The sequence below is a fragment of the Aquarana catesbeiana genome, linkage group LG07 (assembly GCF_042186555.1).
Source record: "Aquarana catesbeiana isolate 2022-GZ linkage group LG07, ASM4218655v1, whole genome shotgun sequence".
In the NCBI taxonomy this organism is placed as follows: domain Eukaryota; kingdom Metazoa; phylum Chordata; class Amphibia; order Anura; family Ranidae; genus Aquarana; species Aquarana catesbeiana.
Genome location: NC_133330.1, coordinates 273,969,061 through 273,996,667, shown reverse-complemented (window position 1 = coordinate 273,996,667; position 27,607 = coordinate 273,969,061). Strand labels below are relative to the sequence as shown.

The window sequence follows — 27,607 nt, the reverse complement described above, 5'->3', positions numbered from 1 at the left end:
ACCCTCCAGAACTGTGACCAAGCTGTCCCCAACAGGTAATGGTAAACTACAGACAACTGGTAGGATGAGCTTCTGATTCTGTCATCACTGTGCAGCCAATCACAGTGAACAAATGGACGGAAGACCCTTTTACCAGCCTCTGGTGTCATGGCTTACTTAAGAACGACCTATGGTTGATTGCAAGGCATTGGAGGGCAGTCGGATCTTGGCCTACCACATATTTGGCATCCATCAGTTTCCTTCACTTAAATCAATCAATCATGTGCTTACAAAAATGCTATTTTTTTTTAAATTTAAAAAGAACAGGATTAAAAAAATATTGTGAAAAAGAGATTCACCATATTTACTAACCTTCAATTTGCAAAGTGAACTTTCATTTTGTTAAGTCAACAGCCTCTACACCTTTGTTAAATTAAACCCAGTAGTTGTGATTCAAAGGGGTTGGTTTACTAAAGGAAAATAGACTGTGCACGGATTGCAGATTGGTGCAGTATACTGTAAATATTTCCTAAACGGCGCACGTTTAGGAGATATTTACAGTACCTATAGGTGAGACTTATTCCAAGTACAAAGTGTAAAGGGAAGTTTACAACCTCTTTAATAGACCAAATTGTCCAGCAAAAATAGAGAGTGTTGAGACAAACAACTGACACTGACCAAGGTGCTTACAATGGCCAGCTTTTATTTATTTCATTATTAATTTATTTACATAAAACTTTTTTCCCAAAATGAAAAAAAAACCAAAACATTATTGTAACTGCTTAAAAGGTGTTAACTGGAGTTTGGCTTTCATTTGTTAGTCAAGTTCATCTAATTCTGCTAGTGCTTCTAACCCTACTCTCTCCGCAGACAATTGACAATTCGGCTTTCCAAAAGTATCTCAATTGCTACTCCAGTGAGTGGAGATATCTAAGACAGGAAGTTCAGTACTGGAATCCACCACATTTAAGAGATGGTGAGCTGCAATATATTATCATATACAGCACTCAGCTATTACAAAGAGCTGCTTGCTGCACATTATGTTTTTATGGGTTTTTTTTTTGTTTTGTTTTTACAAAATTAAACATATCACTTTAAATTCAGTATATTAACTGAAATTTAGTGACCTGTAATGGGCAGAAATTGTAGTGGTGTGTAATATGCTCCCATATTTCCCTTCTGACAAGTTCACTTTTAAAGCCCCTAAGTTATAACATATGACTAGACATTTCAGTCTTCAATGTTAGGCATCTTCTAGTGTCTTCTTAATGAGAAACCCGAGAAATAGAAGATGCTGAAATACATAATACAGTTCCTCAAAAGTAGGTTAAAGAAAACTTGCCATAACAAAAATCTGTAGGCATTCCTTGGTAACCTCTTCTTCTGAAATTAATAGGTATTCTTACCCTACAGAAAACCTGCCATAACAAAAATCTGTAGGCATGTTTTGCTCATTTCTTCTGAAATCTCTAGGTGCTCAACCCCTTTCCCACAAAAAGAAATAGTTTTGGCTGGAGCTGGGCTTTAAGGGAATGCTTCCAGGAACAGATGCCTGAGACCGGTCAGATTACACCCTTTACATCTGACCATTCTACTATGTCTATGGCCAACTTTGAACATGTCAGTAGTGATGATACAAGAGATATTTGGTGCAGCATCACAGTGATCCTGGAAAATAAATTTTAAAATTTGGGTCATTATCTTTCTGCTCTAACATAATACCAAGGGCCCATTCACATCAATGTGTTGTGACATTGCCTGACTTAAAGTGTTACTAAACCCACAACAGTAAAATCAGTCTGTATATGCAGTAAAGCATGATTGTTATACTCACCTAAGGGGTTAATCCTCTGCATTGTGTAAAAAGGCTTTTTGATCCTGTCTTCTCTGTTTCTCCCCTTCTTCCACTATCCCCAAACCATCTCCTGATAGAACAGAGGCTAGGGGACAAGCGCCACATGCTCAGTTTGGTATATATTGCTAGAGTTTTTTTTTCTCGGAGTGTGCATGTGATAAGCAAAAGGACCAATCAGCACTGTCCAGACAGAGGGTCAGGGGTCCTGCAGCCTTATAGGACAGTCAGAGCAGAATGAAACCTCCTCCTACAAGCTTTAACCAGTGCTTGGCCAGACACTGATAGAAGTTATAAGACTGCTCTAACTTCTGATGAAAAAAGTTATGTAGCAGTTTATATTTACTAAAACAATTGCATATTCATGTTCTGTGTACTGTGGGAGGCCAGATATCATGAATGCAGGGTCCTGGGTTTAGTAACACTTTAATGCACATTTTACTGCAAAACACCATACACCCATTAGTTGGTTACAGTGCCATTCATTTTAAACCATGTGTTGTGGTAAGAAAATTGGTACATGTTGGATCCCCTGTCTATTGTGATACACGTGCTTCTGTCCTGTACACGCTTACTTTGTTATCACAAGGAGTGTAAGTAGTCCTACAAATTCTTATGTTGGACTACAAAACAATTACTCCTTATATTGTGGAGATGAGGACAGTGGAAGGGATTCAATAGTTTAATAAAAGACAACTGGGTAGGAAGACACCACTCTAAAAAGTGGTTCACTAAAATGCTGTGTTGTCAGCCCACAACAAAAAATTAGAAGCTGAGTGCATTTCTGTTGCAGGGTCGTTAAAAGAGATAAAACATGTGAAAATGTGCATTTATAGCAGCGATATCATACATGGTTGTTTTTATTTTTTCTTTAACATAGACTTTAACAAAGAATAAAGCTCTGTGAAGTAACCTTTGGAAAATTACTCCAGGGTGGCAAAGCTGGTTCTTACTGTATGCCAACTTTATTTACTTTGTAGCTGACCTAGATTCCACTTACTAAAGTTAGTTGTAAGAGAACAAGCTTAACTTGTGTTTATATAGTTCTTTACACAACTCTTTTGTAATTTCATTGTTTATTAAGTGTAATAATGTCCTGATACAACCCATTTTATTACAATACTAAAATAACATAAAAAAATGTTCCTGTTTAAAATAGATTTGTAAGAAAAACATACCTGATGATGAATATGCATCTGATTTCATTCCTGTTACAATACACAAAGCAAACATGTTTATATGAGTTGAAAAAGTGACTTCATTTTTAAGGTTAAACCAGCATAAAATTATTTAGAAACATATTTTCTGGGCTTTATTGCAGTCGATATCACTGCTACTGCTTTACATATTAACTGTGTCAATAGGCAATGCCTTCTTAGCCAACTATGTCATAAGAGGACATGGAGGTATTAAAATAAGTCATAATTTGGGCCAGATATCTCAAAATAATAGATTAGAGGAGATTCACATTTTGTGGTCTTGCCCACGATTGGTGGGATTCTGATCTAAGCTTGATGGCCTCCTTTCAACCCTTTTTCATCTACCCTTCCACAAAAATGCCCGGCATGCACTACTCTACTGCCCCCTCCTGGGCCTCTTCTCATACCAACAAAAGCTGGCCACCTACCTCTTCATTGTCGCAAAACGCGCTATTGCTAAAGCTTGGCGGAAGCCCTCAGTTGCTATTGCAGAGGTGAAGAACATTTTGACCACCCTCATGCTGCATGAGAAGATGACTAGTGTACTTCTTGACTCATTCTTGTCTGTTTCTCTTTCTCCTTTCTGGCCCAATTCTACATCTCCGTTCTCTCTTTCCTTTCTCTCACTTTTTCTCGCCCCACTCCACCCTGTCCCTCCCTATTCCACCTCTAGAACAAAACCCCCCCTTAAATTTAATGAGAACCTCCTTCCTCAATGGGAGTGTGTTTTAACACGAAAAGTATGTCTAATTGGCACCCACAGAGGAGTCAGCTGCACTGCATCAGCTGTTTAAACACACAACACTGCGCTATCGCTACTACCCAGCCAGCAGTCTACGATTCTGGGTCTGGAAGACTCCAATCTACATCAAGCCTTTATCGGAGAAGGCGGGACTGTGAGTACTCTTTGTAACTGCAGAGGAGCCAGCTGTACTGCATCGACTGTTCAAACACATAGCACATGTTTCGGACCATCGTCCTTCTACTGGGTCATAAACCTGAATGTCTGTACCACGCTCATATATATCCATTAAAACATTAAGCTAATTTTTTTCTTTTTTCTTTTTTCTTTTTCTTTTTGTACATTTTTATCATCTAGATTTCATCCTATATACATAAATGTATGTATGCAACAATTGTATCTAGATTTAGTCTTGGGTTTACAGAAATTTACAAGGATGTATCTATAGCCTTACTCTTAAAATCTAGATTGCTCAATTCCCCTTCCGGGGACACTGGAAGTCGAGCGCAGTGGAGCTCCCCGGACTGACGCGCTATGACCGCCCTCCTGGGCTGTTGTGGGTGTACACACTCTGCTGTATAGCCTATCACTTCCTGGTTTCAAAAGGAGGCTTAGAGCGCGACGTCCGGTGCGTGATGACGTCACACGCAGTGACGCTGTCACGTGACTCCGCTCTGAGTATCATGATTGGAGGATCGCTCTGGGTCTACCCTAGAACTGTCTTCAATGGAGGTTATTACACGAGGATGACTACAGATTAGCTGTTGAATACAGCTGACAGGGATTCCTGTGTAATTGCCCATACAAGTATCCAGGTTTTAAACAGCTGAGTAGTATTTAGCTTAATGTTTTATGTATATATGTGAGCGTGGTACAGACATTCAGGTTTATGCCCCAGTAGAAGGACGATCGTCCGAAACATGTCGGGTTGCTAAAGCCTAGAGATGCCCTGATACCACGCGATTTTATTTTCTTCTTTCTGTGATCACATTTTATCCATTCTAGTGTGCCACATAGCACTTTCTAGCTTTTCAATAAAAGCTTTTTTATGGATTCATGCCCTATGTGGAGATTTTTTGTTCTTCCCTCCTTCCATGAATGGCACCTCGCCGAGCCTCAGTCTCTTTTCCTATACTGACATTCCATCGGAGAGAGATATCTTGATTGGCTGTGGACCTACACACCACCGAACAGCGACTGCCATCCCGGATGAGACTCCCTGCCAGGATCTCTTCAACCAGACACCCCCGGGATCATTGGATCCCTCAAGCCCGTATGACACTCCACCGTACGGTGATTGTGTTGATCCCCTCTGGTAAGGGTACTTATTTCTATTGTTTGCTGTGTTGATTTGGAACTTTGGAAGATCTGGGTGCAAAGTGTCTCCCCATACACACAGAGCCTGTTCCAGTTCCTACCACATGCGTAGGTGTGACACCGCATACGCCCATGAACCCCCAGTTCCTGTGGACTTACATATGATTCACTGTATACTTATGGACTTTTTTCTTTATGTGTCTACTTGTTAAATCTTATCACACTTACTGCTCATTTGGCATAAGTTTTGTACTTCAGCACTCTGCCACATATACACGTTCAAGTTGTATAAGCACACTTTCTAGCGCTGCATGTGTTCCATATAATTTTTGTTTCTACACTGTTTACCACATTGTTACATGCTGGCAGCTATCTCTTGCACTATGTTTTTTCGTAATAGCGCAATTATTGATTAGTTATATTTCCCTGGGAGACCTAGCACGGAGGTTCTCACCACATCCGCCCATTTAGTTACAGGGGGCATAGCTCTCCGGGATCGGTCCCTAGGGATTTATAGAATTGGTTCCCAATTCAGTTGGCCAAATGGTAGAGTGCAGGTGCAACACATAAAGGTAATATCTGGGGAGTCTGTTCAGTTTTAGTGGCTGTAGCCGTGCTGTCCCAGCTCTTACGGGAGGTTATAGGTAGGATCACTGGGGGTTAGGCAATAGTGGGGGTGGGTTCTCATTAGATTTAGGGGGGGTTAGTTCTAGAGGTTGGGCCCTGCAATCTAGAGGGTGAGGTAATATAGAGGGAAACTGCAATATATGGAGACGCCCACATTGTTCCACATGCACACTGCTATGCTGCTATATTCAGTAAATTAATTCTGAGAGTAAGCCTTTTAGTGTTCACGTTTTCTTCCTTTTATTTTATTTTATTTTTTATTTTTTCACTAATATGCATTGTGAATACACCCTGCCCTTACTGATGGGGGCACTCCAATTTAAATAATATCAGACTCCCAGAACATTTTTATTTTTCATTTTACCTCCGTTGTCCATCCCTCTACCCCCCCTTTTTTTTTAGTTTTTTTAAATTTTGTTTTGTTTGTTCATTTTTGATTTGTTTGTTAGTCTTACCTTGTTTTGGACCTCTGAGTCCAGTTATTTATTCCCACTTCCGGCATTTGTATTTTGGCATTGTCTTACTTAATAAACATTATTGTATCAGAAATAATAGATTAGGTAAAGGGTCACAGAGGCTCTAAGGCTCCATTCACACTTGTGCGACTTGTCCAAAGTTGCATGACAAGTTGTTTACTATGTTTTCCAATGATAATCATTCATATATGTGCGGCTTTTCCCCTCTTAGATAGTAGCCTCTAAATCAGATGTCCACATTTGAATACTTCTCCTCTGGGGACAACTCTAACATTTTATAGGAATAATAATACCCAATGGGGGCACAGACAGCAATAAACACTTGACAGAGGATCTAACCCCCCCCCCTACATTCTATTCAAAACAGAAAAAACAAAACAGCTCAGCATAGAAATACACTTTAACTATTTTATTTATGTAGAACACAAAGTATAGTGTGTACATAATATCGTTGTATTATGATCAGGTCTGTTAATCAACTAATGTTGGCAGGTATAGGGTTCTATGCCTGCATATGCTCCATTGTATTATAGTTTAGCTACACAATATTATTCATAAATGTAGACACTGAAATGGTACCCAATCCCCAATATACAAAAACTGCAGAATATTACCTTGCAATGGATTTCCATGTACTTTGGAACCTATTGTAAAAACAAACCATCATCACTGTCTAAGTTTAAAATGCTTCTAATACAATGTTGTTAGGTCTCTAAAGCTGAACTCCCAGGCACAACTAGAAACACCATTTTGAATCCTTATGCATTCATAGAAAAATATTCTATGCTTGTTTAAATAACGTTAGTTTAAGCATAATACTCCTATATAACTCTATACACAAGGACAGGGAGATGGAGGGTCGGCAGCGTCAGCCAATCAGCCTCTAACTGCACTCCAAAGTGTTTTTAGTCTTAAAGGTGCTTAATTCATTTACACCAGTGGGGGGAGATTTACTAAAACTGGTGCACTCAGAGTCTGGTGCAGTTTTACATGGTAACCAATCAGCTTCTAACTTCAGCTTCTTCAGATAGGCGTTGGCAATAAAACCTGGAAGCTGATTGGTTTCTATGCAGAGCTGCACCAGATTTCGCACTCTCCAGTTTTAGTAAACAACCCCCACTGTTCATATATAAATAAACATTAACTTTGTTAAAAGAGAAGTATGGGGTTTGGAGTTTTTGCGGATTTATAGTTACATAGGTGGATGCAGCATAGGTCCGATGCTGCATCTGTCCCCCCCCGCTGGCTCCAGATCGCTCAGTTCTCAGGGCTCCCTGAGCAGTGAGCTGCTGACTCAGACACAGCTCTCTGCTCTGCCTACTCCTCGCTTACTGGAGCTGGGCTGTGGAGGGGGTGGGAGCTGCTGGCTCGGGCTCTCGGTGGCTCGCTGAGATGCTGAGCAGGGTGCCGGTTCAGGTATGTGGGCGGATCCTGACTCCAGTGTCGCAATCTTGCTCGAGTCTGGATCGGCTCTGTGATGTCAGCAGACAGCGGCGTCAAACTTCTGAAAATGGGTCACAGGAGTGCAAAACGAACTGCACTCCTGTGATCCACAGGAGAAATACAGCCAAACAGGCTTTGGCTATAATTCTCCTTTAAGTCAACAACCTCTATACCATTGTTAAATTAACAATACAAGTTTATCGGGCTTATTCTTTTACTAAAGTTCACTTTACAGAGTAGGTGTTACTAAAGAAGGTCAAGGTGTTTTCACTTTGAGAACCATCTCAAAGGCTATGGTAGGCTATTTCACAATATAATTGTTGGTAAGGGTAATGGATAGAGATAATCAGATTGTAATTGTGACAAGTCTAAAGGGTGGCTGACCTGTACTTTGCAGGGCCTTGCCCAGCTGCACTTTAATTGCACACCTGTGCCCAGGCCAATTTTCTACTTTCAGAGTTTACAAATTATGGTATATATATATATATATATATATATATATATATATATATATATATATATGAAAATTGATCAGTCCTGATGTACTGGCAAGCTATCTCATTTCTTGAGGTGCAAAAACACCAGGACAGTACAAATTATCCTTTTTTGGAAAGTAGACAGTCCAAGGTATTTAGTAAGAGGCATGGCAAGTTTTTTTGAAGTTGTAAGTTTTTGGTACAATTTTTTTGGAAAATTAAGTGTCATCAAATAACAGGCGTGGAGGTGATCAGGGACACTGACTGGTGACAGTAACCAAAAAAACAAGCAAAAAAAAACATTTTAAAATTTATTGTTTTCGATTTTTTTCATTTTCTTTCCTTTTTAACGATTTTTTTTTAACACAGTGACCAGTGCAATACAGTTTTACCATAGTAACATTGTACTACTCTTGGGAAGTGATCAGGATTTTTTTTTACACATTATGATTGCTTATGTCAGTGAAATTCACAGTTGTAGGCAACCGTTTTTACTGAATGAAATCGATTCATTCAGTGTTTACTATTATAGTTAGCTGTGACTGGCCACAGTCACATGGTACAGATGGGCTGTGATTGGTCCTGTCTCTACCATGTGATCACTATGACCAATCACAGAGATCAACACAATATTACACAATGGATGGCGTGAGTGAAAGCCATCCATTGTGTACAACTGTCATGTGATCTGATGTGATTGTTTACAGTGATCACATGGTACCGGCAGTGGCTGATACACTGCTTGGTCATCAAATTGTCCATGGGGCGTGCAAGAGGTGCGTTCCGAGAGGACGTCATAAGATGTCCTCCTGGAACGGTGAATGTCCCGCCCAGGCGTCATTTGTCCATAGGCTGGGCAGGATCTGGTTAATATATTGCAGCTTACCAATTCTTAGATGTAATAGCTGCATTCGTTTTCATTTTTTAGACTTATTTTCCCTTTAATTGTTACTCTGCCAGTAAGTTTGTTTTTCAACTTCCTTTAACAGACCAAGTTGTCTAGCAAAAGTGTTGCGACAAACCACTGACACTGATAGAGGTGCTTACAATGTCCAGCTTTTTTATGTATTTATTTATGTAAAACCTTTTTCCCAAAATAAAAATAAATAAATACTATAACTGCTTAAAGCAGAGCTCCACCCAAACGGGCAAGCTCCACTTCTTCGCACCCTTCCCACCTCCACTTCCACATTTGGCACTTCTTGGGGGGAGCACTTCCTGGTAGGATCGCAGCACGGTGATCTACGTCATGTCCGGCCCATCCTCCTCCCCCCCCCGCTGCCTTCTGGGACCTGTATGTGTCCCTGAAGATGATGGGACCATTCAGAAAGTGCAGCACGACTCGCACATGCACAGTAGGAAACCCACAGTGAAGCCTTCAGGCTTGGGGTGCCGACATCGCATAATCCCTGGTCAGGTAGGTTTTCTTATATTAAAAGTCAGCAGCTACAGTATTTGTAGCTGCTTACTTTTATTTTATTCTTTTTACAGACTGGAACTCCACTTTAAGGTGTTACCTGGAGTTTGGCTTTCATTTGTTAGTCAAGTCCATCTAAATCTACTAGTGTTTCTAACCCTACCCTTTCCACAAACAATTGACAATTCGGCTGTCCAAAGGTACCTCCATTGCCACTCCAGGAGACACCTAAGACAGGAATTTCACCATATGAAAATAAAGGAAAAAAGGCACGATAAAATAAAATGCAGCCACTACATTTAAGAATTGGTAAGCTGCAATATATTAAAATGTTACTTTTGGGTTAATATCGATTTTAATTAACCTTTTGCTTTACTGTGCATGGCAAAGAACAGGTTCACTGTAAAGGAGTTTGCACTGTTATTGTACAATCACACTCTAGCTGACTTTTATTTTCTCATATGCAGCTATTACAAAGAGCTACATGCTGCACATTATGTTTTTCATGGTTTTGTCATAAAATCAAACATATCACTTTAAATTCGGTATATCAACTGAAATTCAGTGACCTGTAATGAGCAAAAATTGTAGTGGTAATATGCTCTCATATTTTCCCCCTGACAAGTTCACTTTTAAAGCTCCTAAAATAAAACATATGACTAGACATTTCAGTCTTCAGTGTTAGGCACCCTCTAGTGTCCTCTGAGCAGGAAAGCCAAGCAATAAAAGATGCTGAAATACATGATACAGTTCCTCAAAAGTAGGTTAAAGAAAACTTGTCATAATAAAAATATGTAGGCATTCCATTTCCTTGGTAACCTCTTCTTCTGAAACCCCGAGGTGTTCTATCCCCAAAGAAAATATGTGAACATTTTATGCTAACCTCTTCTGAAATCGATAGGCATTCTTACCCTACAGGAAACCTATCGTAACAAAATTCTGTAGGCATTTCTTGCTAATTTCTTCTGAAATCTCTAGGTGCTCAACCCCTTTCCCACAAAAAGAAATAGTTTGGCTGGAGCTGGGCTTTAGACAATGCTTCCAGGAATAGATGCCTGAGACTGGTCAGCTTACACCTATACATCTGACCATCCTATTATGTCTATGACCAGCTCTGAACATGTCAGTACTGATAATACAAGAGATCTTTGGTGCAGCATCGTAGTGATCCTAGAAAATATTAAACATTTTTTGGCATTATCTTTCTGCTCCAACATTAAAACTAAGAACCCATTCACATCAATGTGTTGCAGCAATGCCTGATTTAATGCACACTTTATTGCAAAACACCATTCACCCATTAGTTGGTTGCAGTGCCATTCATTTTTAACCATGCGTTGTGGTAAAAAAAGTGGTACATGTTGAATCTTTTGTCTATTGTGCTACATTTAAATTAATTATCTGTCCTAATGCAATGCACAATAATACATGACATAATATACAATAGTGCACTGCTATGTAATTGGAAAGGTGTAAATAAGTCCTAAACCCATTGACCAAAACGTTAAAGAAGATCTCCCAACCCTCAAAAACTGGAGACATTCTTAAACGTGTATGTAAGGGGTATGGAGGTAAAATTTAAGGCCGAGGTGCGACTCTCAACAATATTTAACGTTTCATAAAATATGCCCATCAGAGTGCCCCTTAACATAAAATGTGTATATCCCTTACTTTATGTTAATAGACACTCTGATGGGCACATTTTATGTTAAGGGGCATACTGACGGGCACAACAAAATGTGCCCATCAACGTGCCTCTTAACATAAAATGTGCCCATCAGCATGTCCCTTAACATGAATTATGCCCATCAGAGTGCTGCTTAACATAAAATAAGGGGCATGCTGATGGGCACGATTTATGTTATGGGGAACTCTGATGGCCACATTTTATGTTAAGCAGCACTCTGATGGGCATATTTCATGTTAAGGGACATGCTGATGGGCACATTTTATGTTATGGGGCACACTGATGGGCACAACAAAATGTGCCCATCAACGTGCCTCTTAACATAAAATGTGCCCATCAGCATGTCCCTCAACATGAAATATGCCCATCAGAGTGCTGCTTAACATAAAATGTGGCCATCAGAGTTCCCCATAACATAAATCATGCCCATCAGCATGCCCCTTATTTCATGTTAAGGGGCACTCTGATGGGCACATTTTATGTTAAGGGGCACACTGATGGGCACACACTTTATGTTAAGGGGCACACTAATGGGCACATTATAATAATGTGCCCCCTTACATAAAGTGTGTGCCCATCAGACTGCCCCAGTAAATCACTGTGAATTCAAACTCTGTTTATCTTGAGGGCAGGCAGGGAGTGGGAGCTGGCAGAGATAGTGAGCTTCAGGGGCAGGAGCTGAGATGAGAACCTTGCTGAAGGTGGAGGGGTACACATGTGATATCACACACCTTGCAGGCAGGGAGTGAGAGTCGGGAGCCACGAGAGTATGAGCTACAGGGGGCGGGATGCACAAGTGACATTATTGGCTGCTGGGACGCCCGGCGGAACTCCGCTTTAAGATACAAAAAACTTCTGTGTGCAGCAGCCCCCCTCAGCCCCCCTAACACTTACCTGAGCCCATCTCTATCCAGCGATGTTGCAGGAGAGACGCAGCTGTCCGGGACTCTCCCTCCTAATTGGCTGAGACACAGCAGCGGTGCCATTGGCTCCCACTGCTGTCAAAGTCAGTTAGCCAATCAGGAGAGAGAGGAGTGGGGCCAAACAGCGGCTCCATGTCTTAATGGACACACGGAGCTGTGGCTTGGTTCAGGTGCCCCCATAGTAAGCCGCTTGCTGTGGGGCCACTCGACAGTAGGGAGGGCCGGGAGCGCCAGTGGGGGACCTGAGAAGAGGAGAATCTGAGCTGCTCTGTGCAAAATCATTTCACGGAGCAGGTAAATATAACATGTTTGTTATTTTTAAAAGAAAAAAATAAAACGAGACTTTAGTATCACTTTAAGCTTTGACAAAAAAAACCCGGAAGCTGATTGGTTTCTATATAGGGCTGCACCAGATTTTGTACTCTCCAGTTTAGTAAATAAACCCCATAGTTTTTTTTTTCTTTATGCTTTATCGTAGACTAACAATATTCCCCCAGGGTGGCAAAACTGGCATTTACTGTATACCAACTGTATTTACTTTGTAGCTGATCTGAATTCCATTTACACTAAAATTAGCACAATTCTTGCTTAAGCTTGAAATGCTTTTACACGATTCTTTACATAACCCTTTAGTAATTTCATTTTTTATCAATTTACAAGTGAACAAAATGTACCTGCTTGATTACCATCTTGTTTCATTCCTGTAAGGGAAATATAAAAATGTAAATAACTGAGAGAAAACCAGTAACTTCAAGGCCCAGGTAAAAAATGTGAAAAGCCCCCCTTTTTTTATTAATATTAGACGATGTCAGATGTAGTAAAAGCATTCTGCATAGAAGGTTCTGTAGGCACACAGCTAATTAAAGTGAACTCTGGGGTAAGTAAATGTAGGGGTTAATTTACTAAAACTGGAGAATGATAAATCTGGAGCAGCTCTGCATACAAACCAATCAGCTTCCAGTTTTTTTTTTTTTTTTTCAAAAAGGTCAAAGCTTAACTTAACAAGCTGACGTTTGAAACTGATTGGCTTCCATGCACAGCTGCACCAGATTTTGCATTCCAGATTTGAGTAAATTAACCCCATAGTCTAAATTCAAGAAGGTTGTGTATCTGTACTTGAAACTTGGTATCTATTATGATAACTGTACCTCTACGCAGGAGCTTGATGTAATAAAGACCAGTCACTGCCGCTCCCTTGCTCTCTGTGCAGGGTGTCTAGTCTTGTCTCCGCCCCCCTCCTGTAGTTATCTGCAGACAGCCTATAATGGGTGGTCCCTCCCACAGCTCTGCACTCTCCACAATTTATATGCAGCACAACGAGGATGTCACTGCTACTTTTACAAAGGTATTTTCTGGGTTTACAAAGATGTGTGCACACAAAGCCACTTTATTACCTTTATTGCTATTGAGGAATGTTCTTGTGGCCTGAGTTTAGCTTTAACCCTTTCATGACTAAGCCTATTTTTGAAATTTGGTGTTTACAAGTTAAAATCCGTATTTTTTGCTAGAAAATTACTTAGAACCCCCAAACATTATATATATTTTTTAGAAGAGAATCTAGAGAATAAAATGTCGATTGTTGCAATATTTTTTATCACACGGTATTTGTGCAGCGGTGTTTTAAACGCAAATTTTTGGAAAAGTGACACTTTCATGAATTTTAAAAAATCCAAACAGTAAAGTTACCCCAATTTTTTTGTATAATGTGAAAGATGATGTTACGCCGAGTACATAGATACCAAACATGTCACCCTTTATAATTGCACGCACTCGTGGAATGGCGACGAACTACGGTACCTTTGAATTTCCATAGGCGACGCTTTAAAATTTTTTTACGGTTACCAGGTTTGAGCTACAGAGGAGGTCTAGGGCTAGAATTATTGCTCTCGCTCTGACGATCGCGGCGATACCTCACATGTGTGGTTTGAACACCGTTTACATATGCGGGCGCGACTTCCGTATGCGTTTTCTTCGCTGCGCGAGCTCGCGGGGACAGGGGCACTTTAAAAAATTTTTTTTTTTTTTATTTATTTTATTTATTTTTGTACTTTTATAAATTGTGTTTAAATTTTTTTTTTTTTTTTTACTTTTATTGCTGTCACAAGCAATGTAAACATCCCTTGTGACAGTAATAGGTGGTGACAGGTACTCTTTATGGAGGGACGGGGGGTCTAAAAGACCCCCCATCCCTCCTTTACACTTCAAAGTATTCAGATCGCCGAAAACGGCGATTCTAAATACTGTGTACTTTTTTAAATTCGGCGCCATTGGCAGCCGAGTAAACGGGAAGTGACGTCATGATGTCGCTTCCGCGTTTACAACAAGAAGGCTGGAACGAAGCCGCTCACAGCTTCGTTCCAGCCCGCCCCCAGCCGCCGAAGATTCCTGATTGGACACCGGGCCTCCCGATCGCACGGGAGGCCCGGTAACAGCGGCGGGAGGTGGCGGGAGGGGGGATGTCCCCTCCCACTCCTCCGGTATAACAACGGAGCGGCTTTTAGCCGCATCGGTTGTTATACTCGGGTAGCCGATCGCCCGCTGAAAACAACGGTACCGGGATGATGCCTGCAGCTGCGGGCATCATCCCGGTATAACCCCGGAAAGCCGAGTACGCATATGTGCGTACGGTCGGCGGGAAGGGGATAAGGTCTATAAAGCCAAAATATTCATTTTATTTTTAGGTAGAGTGAGGAAGAATTAGAAACCTTTATGGTTTTAACTCCTTTTTGTCCCCACTGCGTAGATTGTTTCTCACTATTTGTTTCAAAATGATGCTGTTGTAACTGGAATATAGGGGAAATCTTCCAATGAAAACCCATTTTCCAATCATGGGATTTCTTTCTGCTTTCAAGAGATTTTTCCCTCAATTCCTATTGTGTTTCTGTCCTCCCCATAACAGAACACAGAAGGCAGTAAAGCTCTAAAAAGGATGTTAAAATCTGCATTTTGTGCTAGAAAATGAACCCCCACAAACAATTATATATTTCCTGAAAGCCGAAGCCCTGGAAAATAAAATGGTGGCAGCTTATATTTTTTGTGTTGCAAGATATTTGCGCATCTGTTTAACAAATGCATATTTTTTAGGAAAAAATACTGTATTTTAACCATTTGCCAACTGCGCTATAGCTGAATGACAGCTAGTTTACATAGGCAGATTGACGTTCTGCCTGTGCCTCAAGCGATCCGTGGGTCCCGGCGGGTATTGCATGCGTGCCCCAGACCCGAAAGAGCAGAATCATGTACCTGTATGTAAAACTTCGCATAGGAGCTGCTGCCTCACAGTAAATGTACGCGGGGCGGTCAGTGAGGAAGTTAACAACAAAGGTGATATATTACAAAATTACAATTGAAAATTATTTGTACAGAAAGCTCTCTTTTATATAATGTTGGATTTGTTTTACAACATGTACATATATTTTACTATTTACAAAGTTCACAAAGTCATTACCTGTTGATCCCATTTCCTGTTTGTTTTACAAATTGATAATTGAAAATTAAAGGGTATGTAAATCCTAACATTGTGATTCTCTTTGCCTCTTTTTGGTCTGTTAAATATACTATTGAGAATGTTTTGTTATATCTGTTAGATAAATATTCCAATGAAAGTGTTTTGTAATATCTGTTAGATAAATATTTCAATGGAAGTGTTGTGTAATATCTATTAGATAAATATTCCAATGAAAGTGTTTTGCAATATCTGTTAGATAAATATTCCATGGAAAGTGTTTTGTTATATCTGTTAGATACAGTAAGTGCAAAAAATACATGATGATCCAAAGAGTAGTCCGGTGAGCTTCTAACCTCCTGACAACACAGCATCTCTGTTGCACTAAAAACCAAAGTAGACTTATCAGACCTGCCCAGTTATTTTTGTGAACTACAGAGCACCCACAATGTTATGGAGATGAGGAGAGGGGAAGGGGTTTGTAGTCCAACTCAGGAGTAAGTAGCCTATGGTGACAATGCCGCACCTCCTTTGATACAGTATAGTGCATAAGTGATGTCACCCTAGCCTCCCTGGCGGTTTTACCGACTGTGGCTCGGAGTTAAATTTCAGTACCATTAGCAGTAACCCCGAGCCACACTCGGGATTGCATTGCAGGATCCTGGTAAAAGTTACCTTGTCCCCAGGATCCCGATGCCTCTGTGTGCCGGGCTCCGTTCCCTGCGAGAGTCGCGATGCACGGGGGCGGAACATGGTGGCAAATTCAAAAAGTACAAAATTCATAACACATACAGTACACTGTAATCTTACAGATTACATTACTGTATGAAATCATTTCACCTCCCTTTTGTCCCTAGTGCTTTGTCCAATGCCCTGCATGCAGTTTTATGTTATATATACTGTTCTTTCTGCCTGGAAACTTGAGATTGTCCATAGCAACTAAAAAGTGTCCCTTTACGTCAAAAGTGGTTTTAGACCAGCTAGAAAACAGCAATAGTAAATTAGAACACTTGCAGAATTGAGCGATAGTGAACCATGGGGAAATTCATTTTATTATTATTATATTATTATTTTTTATAATTATTTATAGTTATTTATTATATTATAATTTATGATTTTGTGTTTCAAACTTTATCATACCCAGGATATCTACTAGACTCTTGTTTGGAGAGATTTAAGTGTGTTATTGCTAAGAATTACAGGCCTACACTATAAAACGCCAAATGTCTATGCAAAACAATTGTACCGCTTTGAGACGCAAAAATCTGACATAATCATACTGCCAGGGTGACTACGACAGGAAGTGTTTTACTTGCAGGACCACCAGGTCAAAGTGAAAAAAAAAATGCCGCCACTACATCTAAGGACTGGCAAGCTGCAACATATTCCATTTTTGTTCTTGGATTTAGATCCACTTTAATTTTAGGTACTTTTTATATTCTTAGGTTTATACGACAGTATAGACACATTTTCACTGTTAACATAGTTCTGTTGTTAAATTCCCATTTTTCTGTTGAGATTAGAAAAATAAAACCATGACGCAAAATTCAGAAAAGTTTTTTACAAAATGATCACTGGAAATTATTTGAAGCTAAAGCTATCCGTTTTTATAGTGTTAGGTTATGTTGCCTAATACACATATTTTAGTGTGTTTACTGTTTACAAAGTTCAAAATGTCATTACCTGCTGGTGGTTGTCCCATTCCCAATTTGGTTCCTGGTGGGACTGTGAAAAAAAACATATTGCAAATCTAGCAATTCTATTTTCTACAAAATGCTAATCTAAAATTGACTTATAATGCTATACTTTGGAAAATGTTGTGCAATTTCACTATATACAGTGTTTACTGTTTTACAGTTTATAAAGTATAAAAAGTCATTACCTCCTGATGGAAGTCCCATTCCATGTTTGTTTCCTGTTGAGATTGTGAAGATAAAACAATTAAACTAATTTAGAAAGGTTATTTTCTATGAAATCATAGTTGTAAATTGGAGATGAAGGTGCATTTTTTATAACATTATGGGGTTGATTTACTAAAGGCAAAAAGACTGTGCACTTTGCAAAGTGCAGTTGCACTCTGCAAGAGCAGTTGCTCCAGGGCTTAGTAAATAAGCAGAAGCTCTTCTAACTTTTATCGACCAATCATGTGCAAGCAAAAATGCATTTTTTTTTTATTTTCCTTGCATGTCATTGGATAGTATTTGCAAAGTGAAGCTTTACCTCATTTACTAAGCTCTGGAGCAACTGCCCTTGCAGAGTGCAATTGCACTTTGCAAGGTGCACAGTCTATTGGCCTTTAGTAAATCAACGCCTATGTTATTTGACATTTATTTACATTATTCATTTTTACATTTATCTTTAGAGCATTCGTTATTTACAAAGGTCTAAAAAAACATACCGCAAACTTAGAAATTCTATTTTCTACAAAATGATAATTTGAAATTGACTGATAATGCTATACTTTGTGTAATGGAATGCTATTAAATATATACGGTGTTTGCTGTTTTACTGTTTATAAAGAATAAAAAGTCATTACCTGCTGGTGGAAGTCCCATTCCCTGTTTGTTTCCTGTTGAGATTGTGAAAATAAAACAATTAAACTAGTTAAGAAAGGTTATTTTCTATGAAATTATAGTTGTACATTAATTGTAGATGAAGATGTAATTTATATAACAGTAGGTTGTTTTACATTTATTTACTTTTTTAATTTTACATTTCTCTTTAGAGTATTTGTTGAGTACAAAGGTCTAAGAAACATAATGCACATTTAAAAAATCTATTTTCAACAAAATGATAATGTGAAATTGACTGATAATGCTATACTTTGGATAATGGGGTTGATTTACTAAAGGCAAGTTGATTGCAGTTGCACTCTTCAAGAGCAGTTGTCCCAGAGCTTAGTAAATGAGCAGAAGCTCTGCTGACTTCAACCATCCAATCATGTGCAAGCATAAATGCTGTTTTTTTTTTATTTTCCTTGCAAGTGATTGGGTATTCTTTGCAAAGTGAAGCTTTACCTCATTTACTAAGCTCTGGAGCAATTGCACCTGTAGAGTGCAACTGCACTTTGCAAAGTGCACAGCCTAGTTGCCTTTAGTAAATCAACCCCAATGCTATGCTATTTCACTAATATACACAGTGTTTTTTGTTTTACAGTTTATAAAGTATATAAAGTCATTACCTCCTGATGAAAGTCCCATTCCCTGTTTGTTTCCTGTTGAGATTGTGAAAAAAAACAATTAAACACATTTAGAAAGGTTATTTTCTATGAAATTATAGTTGTAAATTAATTGTAGATGAAAGTATAATTTTTATTACATTAGGTTGTTTTACATTTATACCTTTATTTATTTATACATTTATCTTTAGAGTATTTGTTGTTTACAAAGGTGTAAAAACATAATGCAAATTTAGAAATTCTATTTTCTACAAAATGATAACCTGCAATTGACTGATAATGCTACACTTTGGATAATGTTGCGCTATTTCGCTGTATAAAGTGTTTACTGTTAGAAATTCTATTTTCTACAAAAATGATAATCTGAAATTGACTGATAATGCTATACTTTGTATAATGGAATGCTATTAAATATATATGGTGTTTGCTGTTTTACTGTTTATAAAGAATAAAAAGTCATTACCTGCTGGTGGAAGTCCCATTCCCTGTTTGTTTCCTGTTAAGATTGTGAAAATAAAACAATTAAACTAACTTAGGCTATTTTCTATGAAATTATAGTTGTACTTTAATTATAGACGAAGGTATAATTTTTATAACATTAGGTTGTTTTACATTAATTACGTTATTTATTTTTACATTTATCTTTAGGCTCGGTTCACACTGGGGCGACTTGGGATCCGACTTGTACGCCCTCAAGTCGCTCCAGAAATAGTTTCAATGGGAGTTAACGCTAGCGTCTTAATAGACACTACTGAAGTCGCTCCGACTTCAGAGCGTACTCCCTGTACTACTTTGATCCGACTTTGATCCGACTTCAGCCTATTGAATATCATTGAAGTCGGATCAAGGTCGGATCGCCGTCTCGCATGATCCGACTTCGGCATGCGACTTGTGCTCAGATGATCTTGAGGGGAACTCCGCGCCAAATTTTAAATAAAAATCCGGCATGGGTTCCCCCTCCAAGGGCATACCAGGCCCTTGGGTCTGGTATGGACCTTGAGGAGAACCCCCTACGCCGAAAAAACGGCGTGGGGGGTCCCCCCCAATCCATACCAGACCCTTATCCGAGCACGCAGCCCGGCCGGACATCCAGAGATGTTGACACGACGCTCTCCCCAGCCAGAATGGTTTCTGTGCGCTCTGCAAGGGACTTATATAGGCGGTGACCCCGCCCCCTTATGCCGTCACAGTCCCTGGGCATGCTGGGTCTGTGACGTTTTAGGAGGCGTGGTCACCGGGTGATGACCATGCCCCCTTATGACGGCACAGCCCCAGCATGCCCTGGGACAGTGACCTCATAAGGGGGCGGGGTCACCGCCTATATAAGTCCGTTGCGGAGCGTTCAGAGACCATTCCAGCTGGAGAGAGCGTCGTGTCAACATCTTTGGAAGAAAAGAAGAAGGCAGAAGTCCGGACCACCGCTAGCAATTGAGCTGCAGAAGATAGCGGAGGAGCCGGCAGAAGATGCGGACACCGGGAGGAGACGGCGGAGAGACCCCCGAAGTCGGAAGAGGACCCCCGAAGTCGGAAGAAGATCCCGGAGCTGCCTAATAAATTATTTTAAAAACCTGTGTACTGTTTGTTTTATTGACGCTTTTTTTCCCTAGGTGAATGGGTAGGGGTACCAGGTACCCCATACTCATTCACATAGGGTGGGGGGCCGGGATCTGGGGGCCCCCTTATTAAAGGGGGCTCCCAGATTCCGATAAGCCCCCCGCCCGCAGACCCCGACAACCAACGGCCAGGGTTGTCGGGAAGAGGCCCTTGTCCTCATCAACATGGGGACAAGGTGCTTTGGGGGGGGCGCACACTGCGCCCCCCATGCCCCAAAGCACCCCCCATGTTGAGGGCATGCGGCCTGGTACGGTGGGGGGGGCCGCCAGCGAAGTCGCCCGTCATGGAGGTGACTTGAAGTCGCCTCGTAATTTGCCGAAGTCGTGCCAAAGTCGCGCTGAAGTCGCGGTACAAAGTCGCGTTAAAGTCGTGTTGCCCATGTGTGAACCGAGTATTTGTTGTTTACAAAGGCCCAAAAAACATAATGCAAATTTAGAAATTCTATTTTCTACAAGATGATAATGTGAAATTGACAGATAATGCTACACTTGGATGTTATTCTATTTCACTATATGTGGTTATACTGTTTATAAAGTATAAAAAGTCATTACCTGCTGGTGGAAGTCCCATTCCCTGTTTGTTTCCTGTTGAGATTGTACAAATAAAACAATTAAATTAATTTAGAAATGTTATTTTCTATGAAACCATAGTTGTAAATTAAGTGTAGATGAAGGTATACTTTTTTTTTATAACATTAGGTTATTTTACATTTATTTACTTTATTTTTACATTTATCTTTGGAGTATTTGCTATTTACAAAGGTCTATTAGCATTAGCTGCTGGTGGATGTCCCATTTCCCTTTTTTTTCCTGTTGGGATTTTGAAAATAAAGCCTTGAAGCAAATTTAAGAAAGGTATTCTTTTTATAAAATAATAGTTGGAAATGTATTGCAGATAAAGCTTTTCATTTTATAACATTAGTTTATTTTACTATGCACACGTATTTTTAGAGTGTGTACTGTTTGCAAAGTTCACACATTTATTACCTGCTTGTATTTGTCCCATTCCCAGTTTATTTCCTGTTAGGGTTTAGAAAATAAAGTCATGAAGCAAATTTAGAAAGGTTATTTATTTGTTGGTAGTTTGAAATGTATTGCAGATAAAGATTTTATTTGTATAACAATAGGTTATATTACTAAATACACAGATTTTTATACAGATGTTATTACATTTATTACCTGTTTGTATTTGTCCCATTTCCTGTTTATTTCCTGTTTGGATTGTGAAAAAACATAAAGCAAATTTAGAAAGTTTATTATCTACAGGATGATACACAATACTACAATGATTGTTAGATAAAACTATCCTTTTTTATGATTATTATGACAGTAACTGTCACTTTTATTTTTACAAATGTCGGGTTTCAGAACAATTGTTAGGTCTCATATGCTCGATACTATCAATTCACAGGATTGTTACCCGTTTATTATATTTAAAATTTTATATCTCTCAGATATGATTTGGGTTAAATGAGAGTTCTTTGACCAAGAGTGAAAGCTTTAACACAATAACAACATTTATTGGTAAGTACAGTAGTTGAAAGTCTATCTAATACACAAACCATCTATCTAAAGTCTACACCAAGGAAGAAAATATTAGGTTAAAATAAGAGAATTACATGAAGGAATACAGAGTATATTCCTTAAATCATTCATCTACAAACATATATAGTTACAAGTAAAAGGCAAACCTTTCCCATAATTACCCTTTTGCACCAAGGTTCCATTCTGATGGCTGTTCTCCCATAAAGTGTCTTTCCCCCTCCCATCTAGACTGTATATATCATTACAGGCTGATGCCTCATTGGTTGGCATAGCGTGACTTCTGGTTGGTGAGCTTCCTCATTGCTGGTTAAGGTTAAGTCACCGCCCTTTAATGCAAATCCTTGTGACTATTCTGAGCAGGAGATTAACCTGAATGTTCCTGGGAAGTTAAGTATGGATTCTGGGTTTGCCTCCCTTCATTGCATATCCTTTGAAGTGAGTATGAGTAAAACAATGAGGTTTGAATCCCACTGTTTGTATACAAAAGCCTGGGCATCGACTTGTCTGGTCTTACCAGAGATATATGTGAAGATAATATGTTCTGGCTTGCATAAATACAAGATAAATGAAATATATTCCTAATTACAGTATTTTACAGCTATTAATGGAGATTTCACATAAACCCATAAGGCAACAGATGGCCCCTTGTAGCCAGTTGAGAATATAAGACTCGGTCACACCTGAAATAATGGTTTATGTGTAATCTCCTTTAATATTTGGAACTTTTGGCTTTGCCTTCTGAAACAAAAAAAAAAACTATTTGAAGGAAAAAAAAAAACGTTTAAACTCTCCGTCTCTACAGTCCACATTTCTGGATCCCAGTATCGGTTGTCATCATATGTGGTCATTGGTCTTTTTTTTTTTGTTGGTCAGTTTTCTTTTTTGTGCCATAACTAAGTTCAAAGAGCATTGCGTGAATATCATATAGATATACTGGTGACATCACACTTATCCGTATTCTGAAATCAAGTTATTTTTGTCTGCGTAGTCGACACTGCCTAATCTGCACTGAGAACTCTTAAAGTGATGACCTCCTCCGGATTCTTCGATGTACTTCAAAAGGCAATGTGATATAAATATCTGCCTAAACCACATACATTTTGTATATAACCCACTACAAGCACTTAGACCTTAAAGCCATATTAGACCTACAATCAAATATTTATTATATTGCAGCTTACTAATTCTTAGATATGATGATTGCATTAGTTTCCTTTTTTAGTCTTTCTTCTATTTTCACCTGGTGATTTGGCCAGTAAGTCTGTTATTTTTCGACAGAACAAGCTCTCCTTAAGGTGATCCGTTTACAGGGATGAGACAAACAATTTTAACACTGACAGGGGTGCTTACAATTATCAGTTTTTATTTATGTAAAACCTTTATCCCAAAAGGAAAAAAAACAGTTTTCTGTAACTGATAATAAAATGTTAGCTGCAGTTTGGCTTCAATGTGTTAGTGTATTTAAATCTGCTAGTATATTTAACACTACCCCCCAAGATTAACAGTGCTGCTGTGTCTTCCATGCTCCTTCATTCAGAGTGGGGGCACTATGAAACAGGTGGTGAGTTACTGGCCAGATCACTAGGGGAAAATGGAAATATCTGCTCTTTGGTAAGCTGTAATATATAAAACATTTTGTTTTGTGTTTATTACAGATTTAAAACTGAACACTAAACTTTATAAAAGTAGAAGTGACATCATCACCATGCTGCAAATAGCCTGTACAAAGAGCAGACCTGTGAGAGGGACCCAGCAGGTCCACCACTACAGGCTCCCTGTAAAAAAAATTCAGTGGGGCCGATAAAAGACCAGCCACCATGTGCAAGTAGAAACTCCTGCACAGAGGCAAAGTGCTGGAGCTGTTTTATGCAGGATTACAGCATAGATCTGGAAGCAATACAAAAAGAAAGGCAAAATTCCAGTAAGAATAAACATGCTGTGACAGACTCACCCAGGACAGAGGCTTTTGGAGGGGACTGCAGGCTAGCCTCTTGCCTACTGACTATGGGCCTGGCTTTCAAGGCAACACTACTCTTTGGGAGGTGTGTGCCTGGGGGATCCTTGGAGTGGTTTTGTTTCTGATTCAAGTTCATGTTCCCCAAAACACACAGACTCTGGGAATCTAGGTCTGGGATCCTTGTTTAGGGCTTGGATGCTCCATTACCAACAATGACTGCTTCAGACTGAGAGACTCATAGAAGTTGTTACTATAACCAGCAAGCCACCTGATGCTGGTGGTCTCATGTGCTCTAATGTGTTTATTGTAAGCATATCTCTACCATTGTTAATTGGGACATGGTTTCTATTCTAATGACTTGTCTAGTGGACAGAATACACAAATGTGTTTCTCTCCCATTGTATGACTCCGGGGGTGCAGTCCCAGTGTTGGGTTAATTAAATCACCTATTGCTTCTATATGCCTGAGCATCTCTTGTAGATGAGATTATTCTTGTGACCATTTTAACTTGTTACGGAACTATTGTGGGATGTTATGTTTTATGCTTATAATAATGTGTATTGTACAGTATTTTGTATCCAGGGTTGTAAGTGCCGAATAGTCTGGCCACCTAGGCTGGTTTAAATGACTAGTTAATTAACTCATGATAATTATATCACTGTCAACTATTAGTTGCTAGAGATGAATTAGCATAGTTTATGTTGGCTGTTTCTTAGTTATGTTAATTATATTCCTGTATACAGTTACCTTTGCATACGATAATGTCATCAGGCTCATCTGACCTGGTGTACTATAAATTCTGTATAAACAGTTCCAGTTCTCATACAAGGTATTGCCGAATAGTCTTGTATGCTGCGGTTATAATATTTGGTTCCTATGTCCAGACTGGAGGAAGCGGCATACTGAAGGAAGCACCAAAGTGGGGTGCTGGACGGTCCCGACACATGATTCTTGTATTTAGGCAGTATTTTTTTTAGCCAGAAGTTAAGCTTTAAAAAAAGCCATCGTGATTTATGTTGTGAATGAACAAGTTAAAGTGTATAAATATAAGTAGCTGAAACCTGCTTAAAGCTATTTGAAAGCTACAGCTGGCAACCCCAATAAAAGTTTTACTCAACACTTTCAACTAGGAGCTCAAGGATGTTTTAGGAGTATTAAAAAAAAAGTAAAATGCTTTGCAAATGCTTGCTGTATTTGACATGCTTTAGACAAGTGTTTATCAACTAATATTATACATTCCTGTTTATTTATAACTTAAAGGAGAAGTATAGCCAAAGCTTGTTTGGCTGTACTTCTGTGGATCACAGGAGTGCAGTTCATTCTGTACTCCTGTGATCCGTTTTTAGCAGGCAGCAGGCTAAAGCCCGCTGACGCCACAGAGCCAGTCCAGGCTGGGGCAAGATCACTACAATAAAGTCGGGATCCACCCACAACCCTGGACTGGCAGCTGACTTAGGCTCTCTGAGAGCCTGAGCCAGCCGCTTCCTCCCCCTCCACAGAGGAGAGAGCCGGTGACAGCCACTAGCTTTTTGCTAACGGAGCTCTGAGAACCGAGCGATCGTCAGGGTTTGATCGCTTGGTTCTCAGTCTTAGAGCCAGCGGGGGACAGATGCAGCATCAGACCGATGCTGCATGCACCTAGATAAGTATGATTTAAAAAAAAAAGAAAACTTCATACTTCTCTTTTAATGGGTTATAGATGTTATAATTCAGACAGGCCACCAAATGACAACTGCTATGCAACATGGAGCTAATGAGAGTCTACAGTAGCAAGGTTGATCACAGATGTCAATAGGGAACTCTCCTGGTGCCTCTAGGCAGATCAATTTCACAGGTGTAGCTTGGAGCAAGGGAGATGTGGGATGGAGACTCTGAAGCTCCTTGCAGACTGGGGCCATATGATTCTGCTAAGTATGCATCTGTGGCAGGGATGGGGCTGCATTACGTGGGGGGAAGCAAGACAGTTAACTGAACTTGTAGTTATCCTGTAAGGTGCTTTGATCCCCTTCTGACTTGCTTCTGTCATTATTAAATTAGTTGTAAACCTCTGAAATTAAACATGAACAAAGCAAAGCCCTATAGTGTGTACTTTCCTAAATCCAAAACACGGTATGTTTCAGATTTAGCGTCAGTTCTCTCTGCTGCAGTGGCGGCTGGTGATAAAATATTTTGGGGGAGGGGTGTGCAAACAAACCTCTCCAGGTCCTCACCTAAAAACAGAGCTTCCAGCCTGGGCTGTCACTGCTCCCCTGATACCCTGATTTTTTTGGGCACGTTTGTTGCATACATTTTTTCTTTAAAAAGTGCATTTTAGCGTGACACACCCATTCACACCTGAAGTGTTGTGTCCCTGGAATGAAGTGGAGTGTCCCTGGAATTAAGTGGTGTGTCCCTGGAATGAAGTTGAGTGTCCCTGGAATGAAGTGGTGTGTCCCTGGAATGAAGTGGCATGTCCCTGTGTCCCTGGAATAAAGTGGTGTGTCCCTGGAATGAAGTGGAGTGTCCCTGGAATGAAGTGCATACTTACCAACTGTCCCGAATTTCCCGGGACATTCCTGGGATTTAGACTCTTTTCCCGATTTTATTGTTTCCCGGGAAATGTCCCAAGAAATCCGTTTTTTCACGATTTTTCGCTGCCGTTGCTAGAGGTCTGCGGGCGGCGGAGACATTGTCTCCACCGACCGCCATTTTTAAGAAGACCAGGAACACGGCTGGGTGGCTACAATAGAGATGGTGCTCTTGCATCACTGCCCACCCTCCTCCCCGCTGCGCTCTGCCCCGCCCACCCCCTGCCCCGCTGCCGGTCTGTTATGGAAAGGGGCGGGGTTCTATTTTAACCACACGGCCGGCGGAGACACTATTTTGTATACCCCCTTGGCCTCTGTTCTTTAATGGCGTCGGAGACACTGCTACTAGGACATCTGATGTAAGGGGGGCTCCACTGGGGACACCTGATGTAAGGCGGGGCACTGCTGGGGACATCTGATGTAAGGGGGGCACCGCTGGGTACACCTGATGTAAGGAGGGCACCGCTGGGGACATCTGTTGTAAGGGGGGCACCGCTGGGGACATCTGATGTAAGGGGGGCTCCGCTGGGAACACCTGATGTAAGGGGGGGCTCTGCTGGGGACATCTGATGCAAGGAGGGGCTCCGCTGTGGACATCTGATGTAAGGAGGGGCTCCGCTGGGGACATCTGATGTAAGGAGGGGCACTGCTGGGGACATCTGATGTAAGGGGGCTCCGCTGGGGACATCTGATATAAGGAGGGGCACTGTTGGGGACACCTGATGTAAGGAGGGGCACCGCTGGGGACACCTGATGTAAGGGGGGCTCCGCTGGGGACACCTGATGTAAGGAGGGGCCCTGCTGGGGACACCTGCTGTAAGGAGGGGCTCCGCTGTGGGACATCTGATGTAAGGAGGGGCTCCGCTGGGGGCACCTGATGCAAGAACGGACTCTGCTGGGGGCACCTGATGCAAGGACAGACTCTGCTGGGGGCACTTGATGCATTGATGGACTCTGCTGGGGGCACCTGATGCAAGGACGGACTCTGCTGGGGGGCACCTGACGCAAGGATGGACTCTGCTGGGGGCACCTGATGCAAGGACAGACTCTGCTGGGACACCTGATGCAAGAACAGACTCTGCTGGGGGCACCTGATGCAAAGACAGACTCTGCTGGGGGCACCTGATGCAAGGAGGGACTCTGCTGGGGGCACCTGATGCAAGG

At 40.6% G+C, this 27,607-nt stretch overlaps 1 protein-coding gene across 1 annotated transcript in view; it reads right to left on the bottom strand.

Moving 5' to 3' along the window:
• The window catches only part of LOC141102974 (uncharacterized), a 248,270-nt gene that overhangs the window by 14,575 nt on the left and 206,088 nt on the right, over positions 1–27,607 (bottom strand). The window contains exons 45-55 of the mRNA XM_073592043.1: positions 21,554–21,586; positions 21,362–21,394; positions 20,927–20,959; positions 19,225–19,257; positions 18,765–18,797; positions 18,120–18,152; positions 17,466–17,498; positions 17,267–17,308; positions 12,813–12,839; positions 6,807–6,836; positions 3,010–3,039 (exon numbers count right to left, since the gene is read on the bottom strand). Of these exons, the coding sequence (XP_073448144.1) occupies positions 3,010–3,039; positions 6,807–6,836; positions 12,813–12,839; positions 17,267–17,308; positions 17,466–17,498; positions 18,120–18,152; positions 18,765–18,797; positions 19,225–19,257; positions 20,927–20,959; positions 21,362–21,394; positions 21,554–21,586 (360 nt within the window). The remainder of the gene's footprint in view (positions 1–3,009; positions 3,040–6,806; positions 6,837–12,812; positions 12,840–17,266; positions 17,309–17,465; positions 17,499–18,119; positions 18,153–18,764; positions 18,798–19,224; positions 19,258–20,926; positions 20,960–21,361; positions 21,395–21,553; positions 21,587–27,607) is intronic.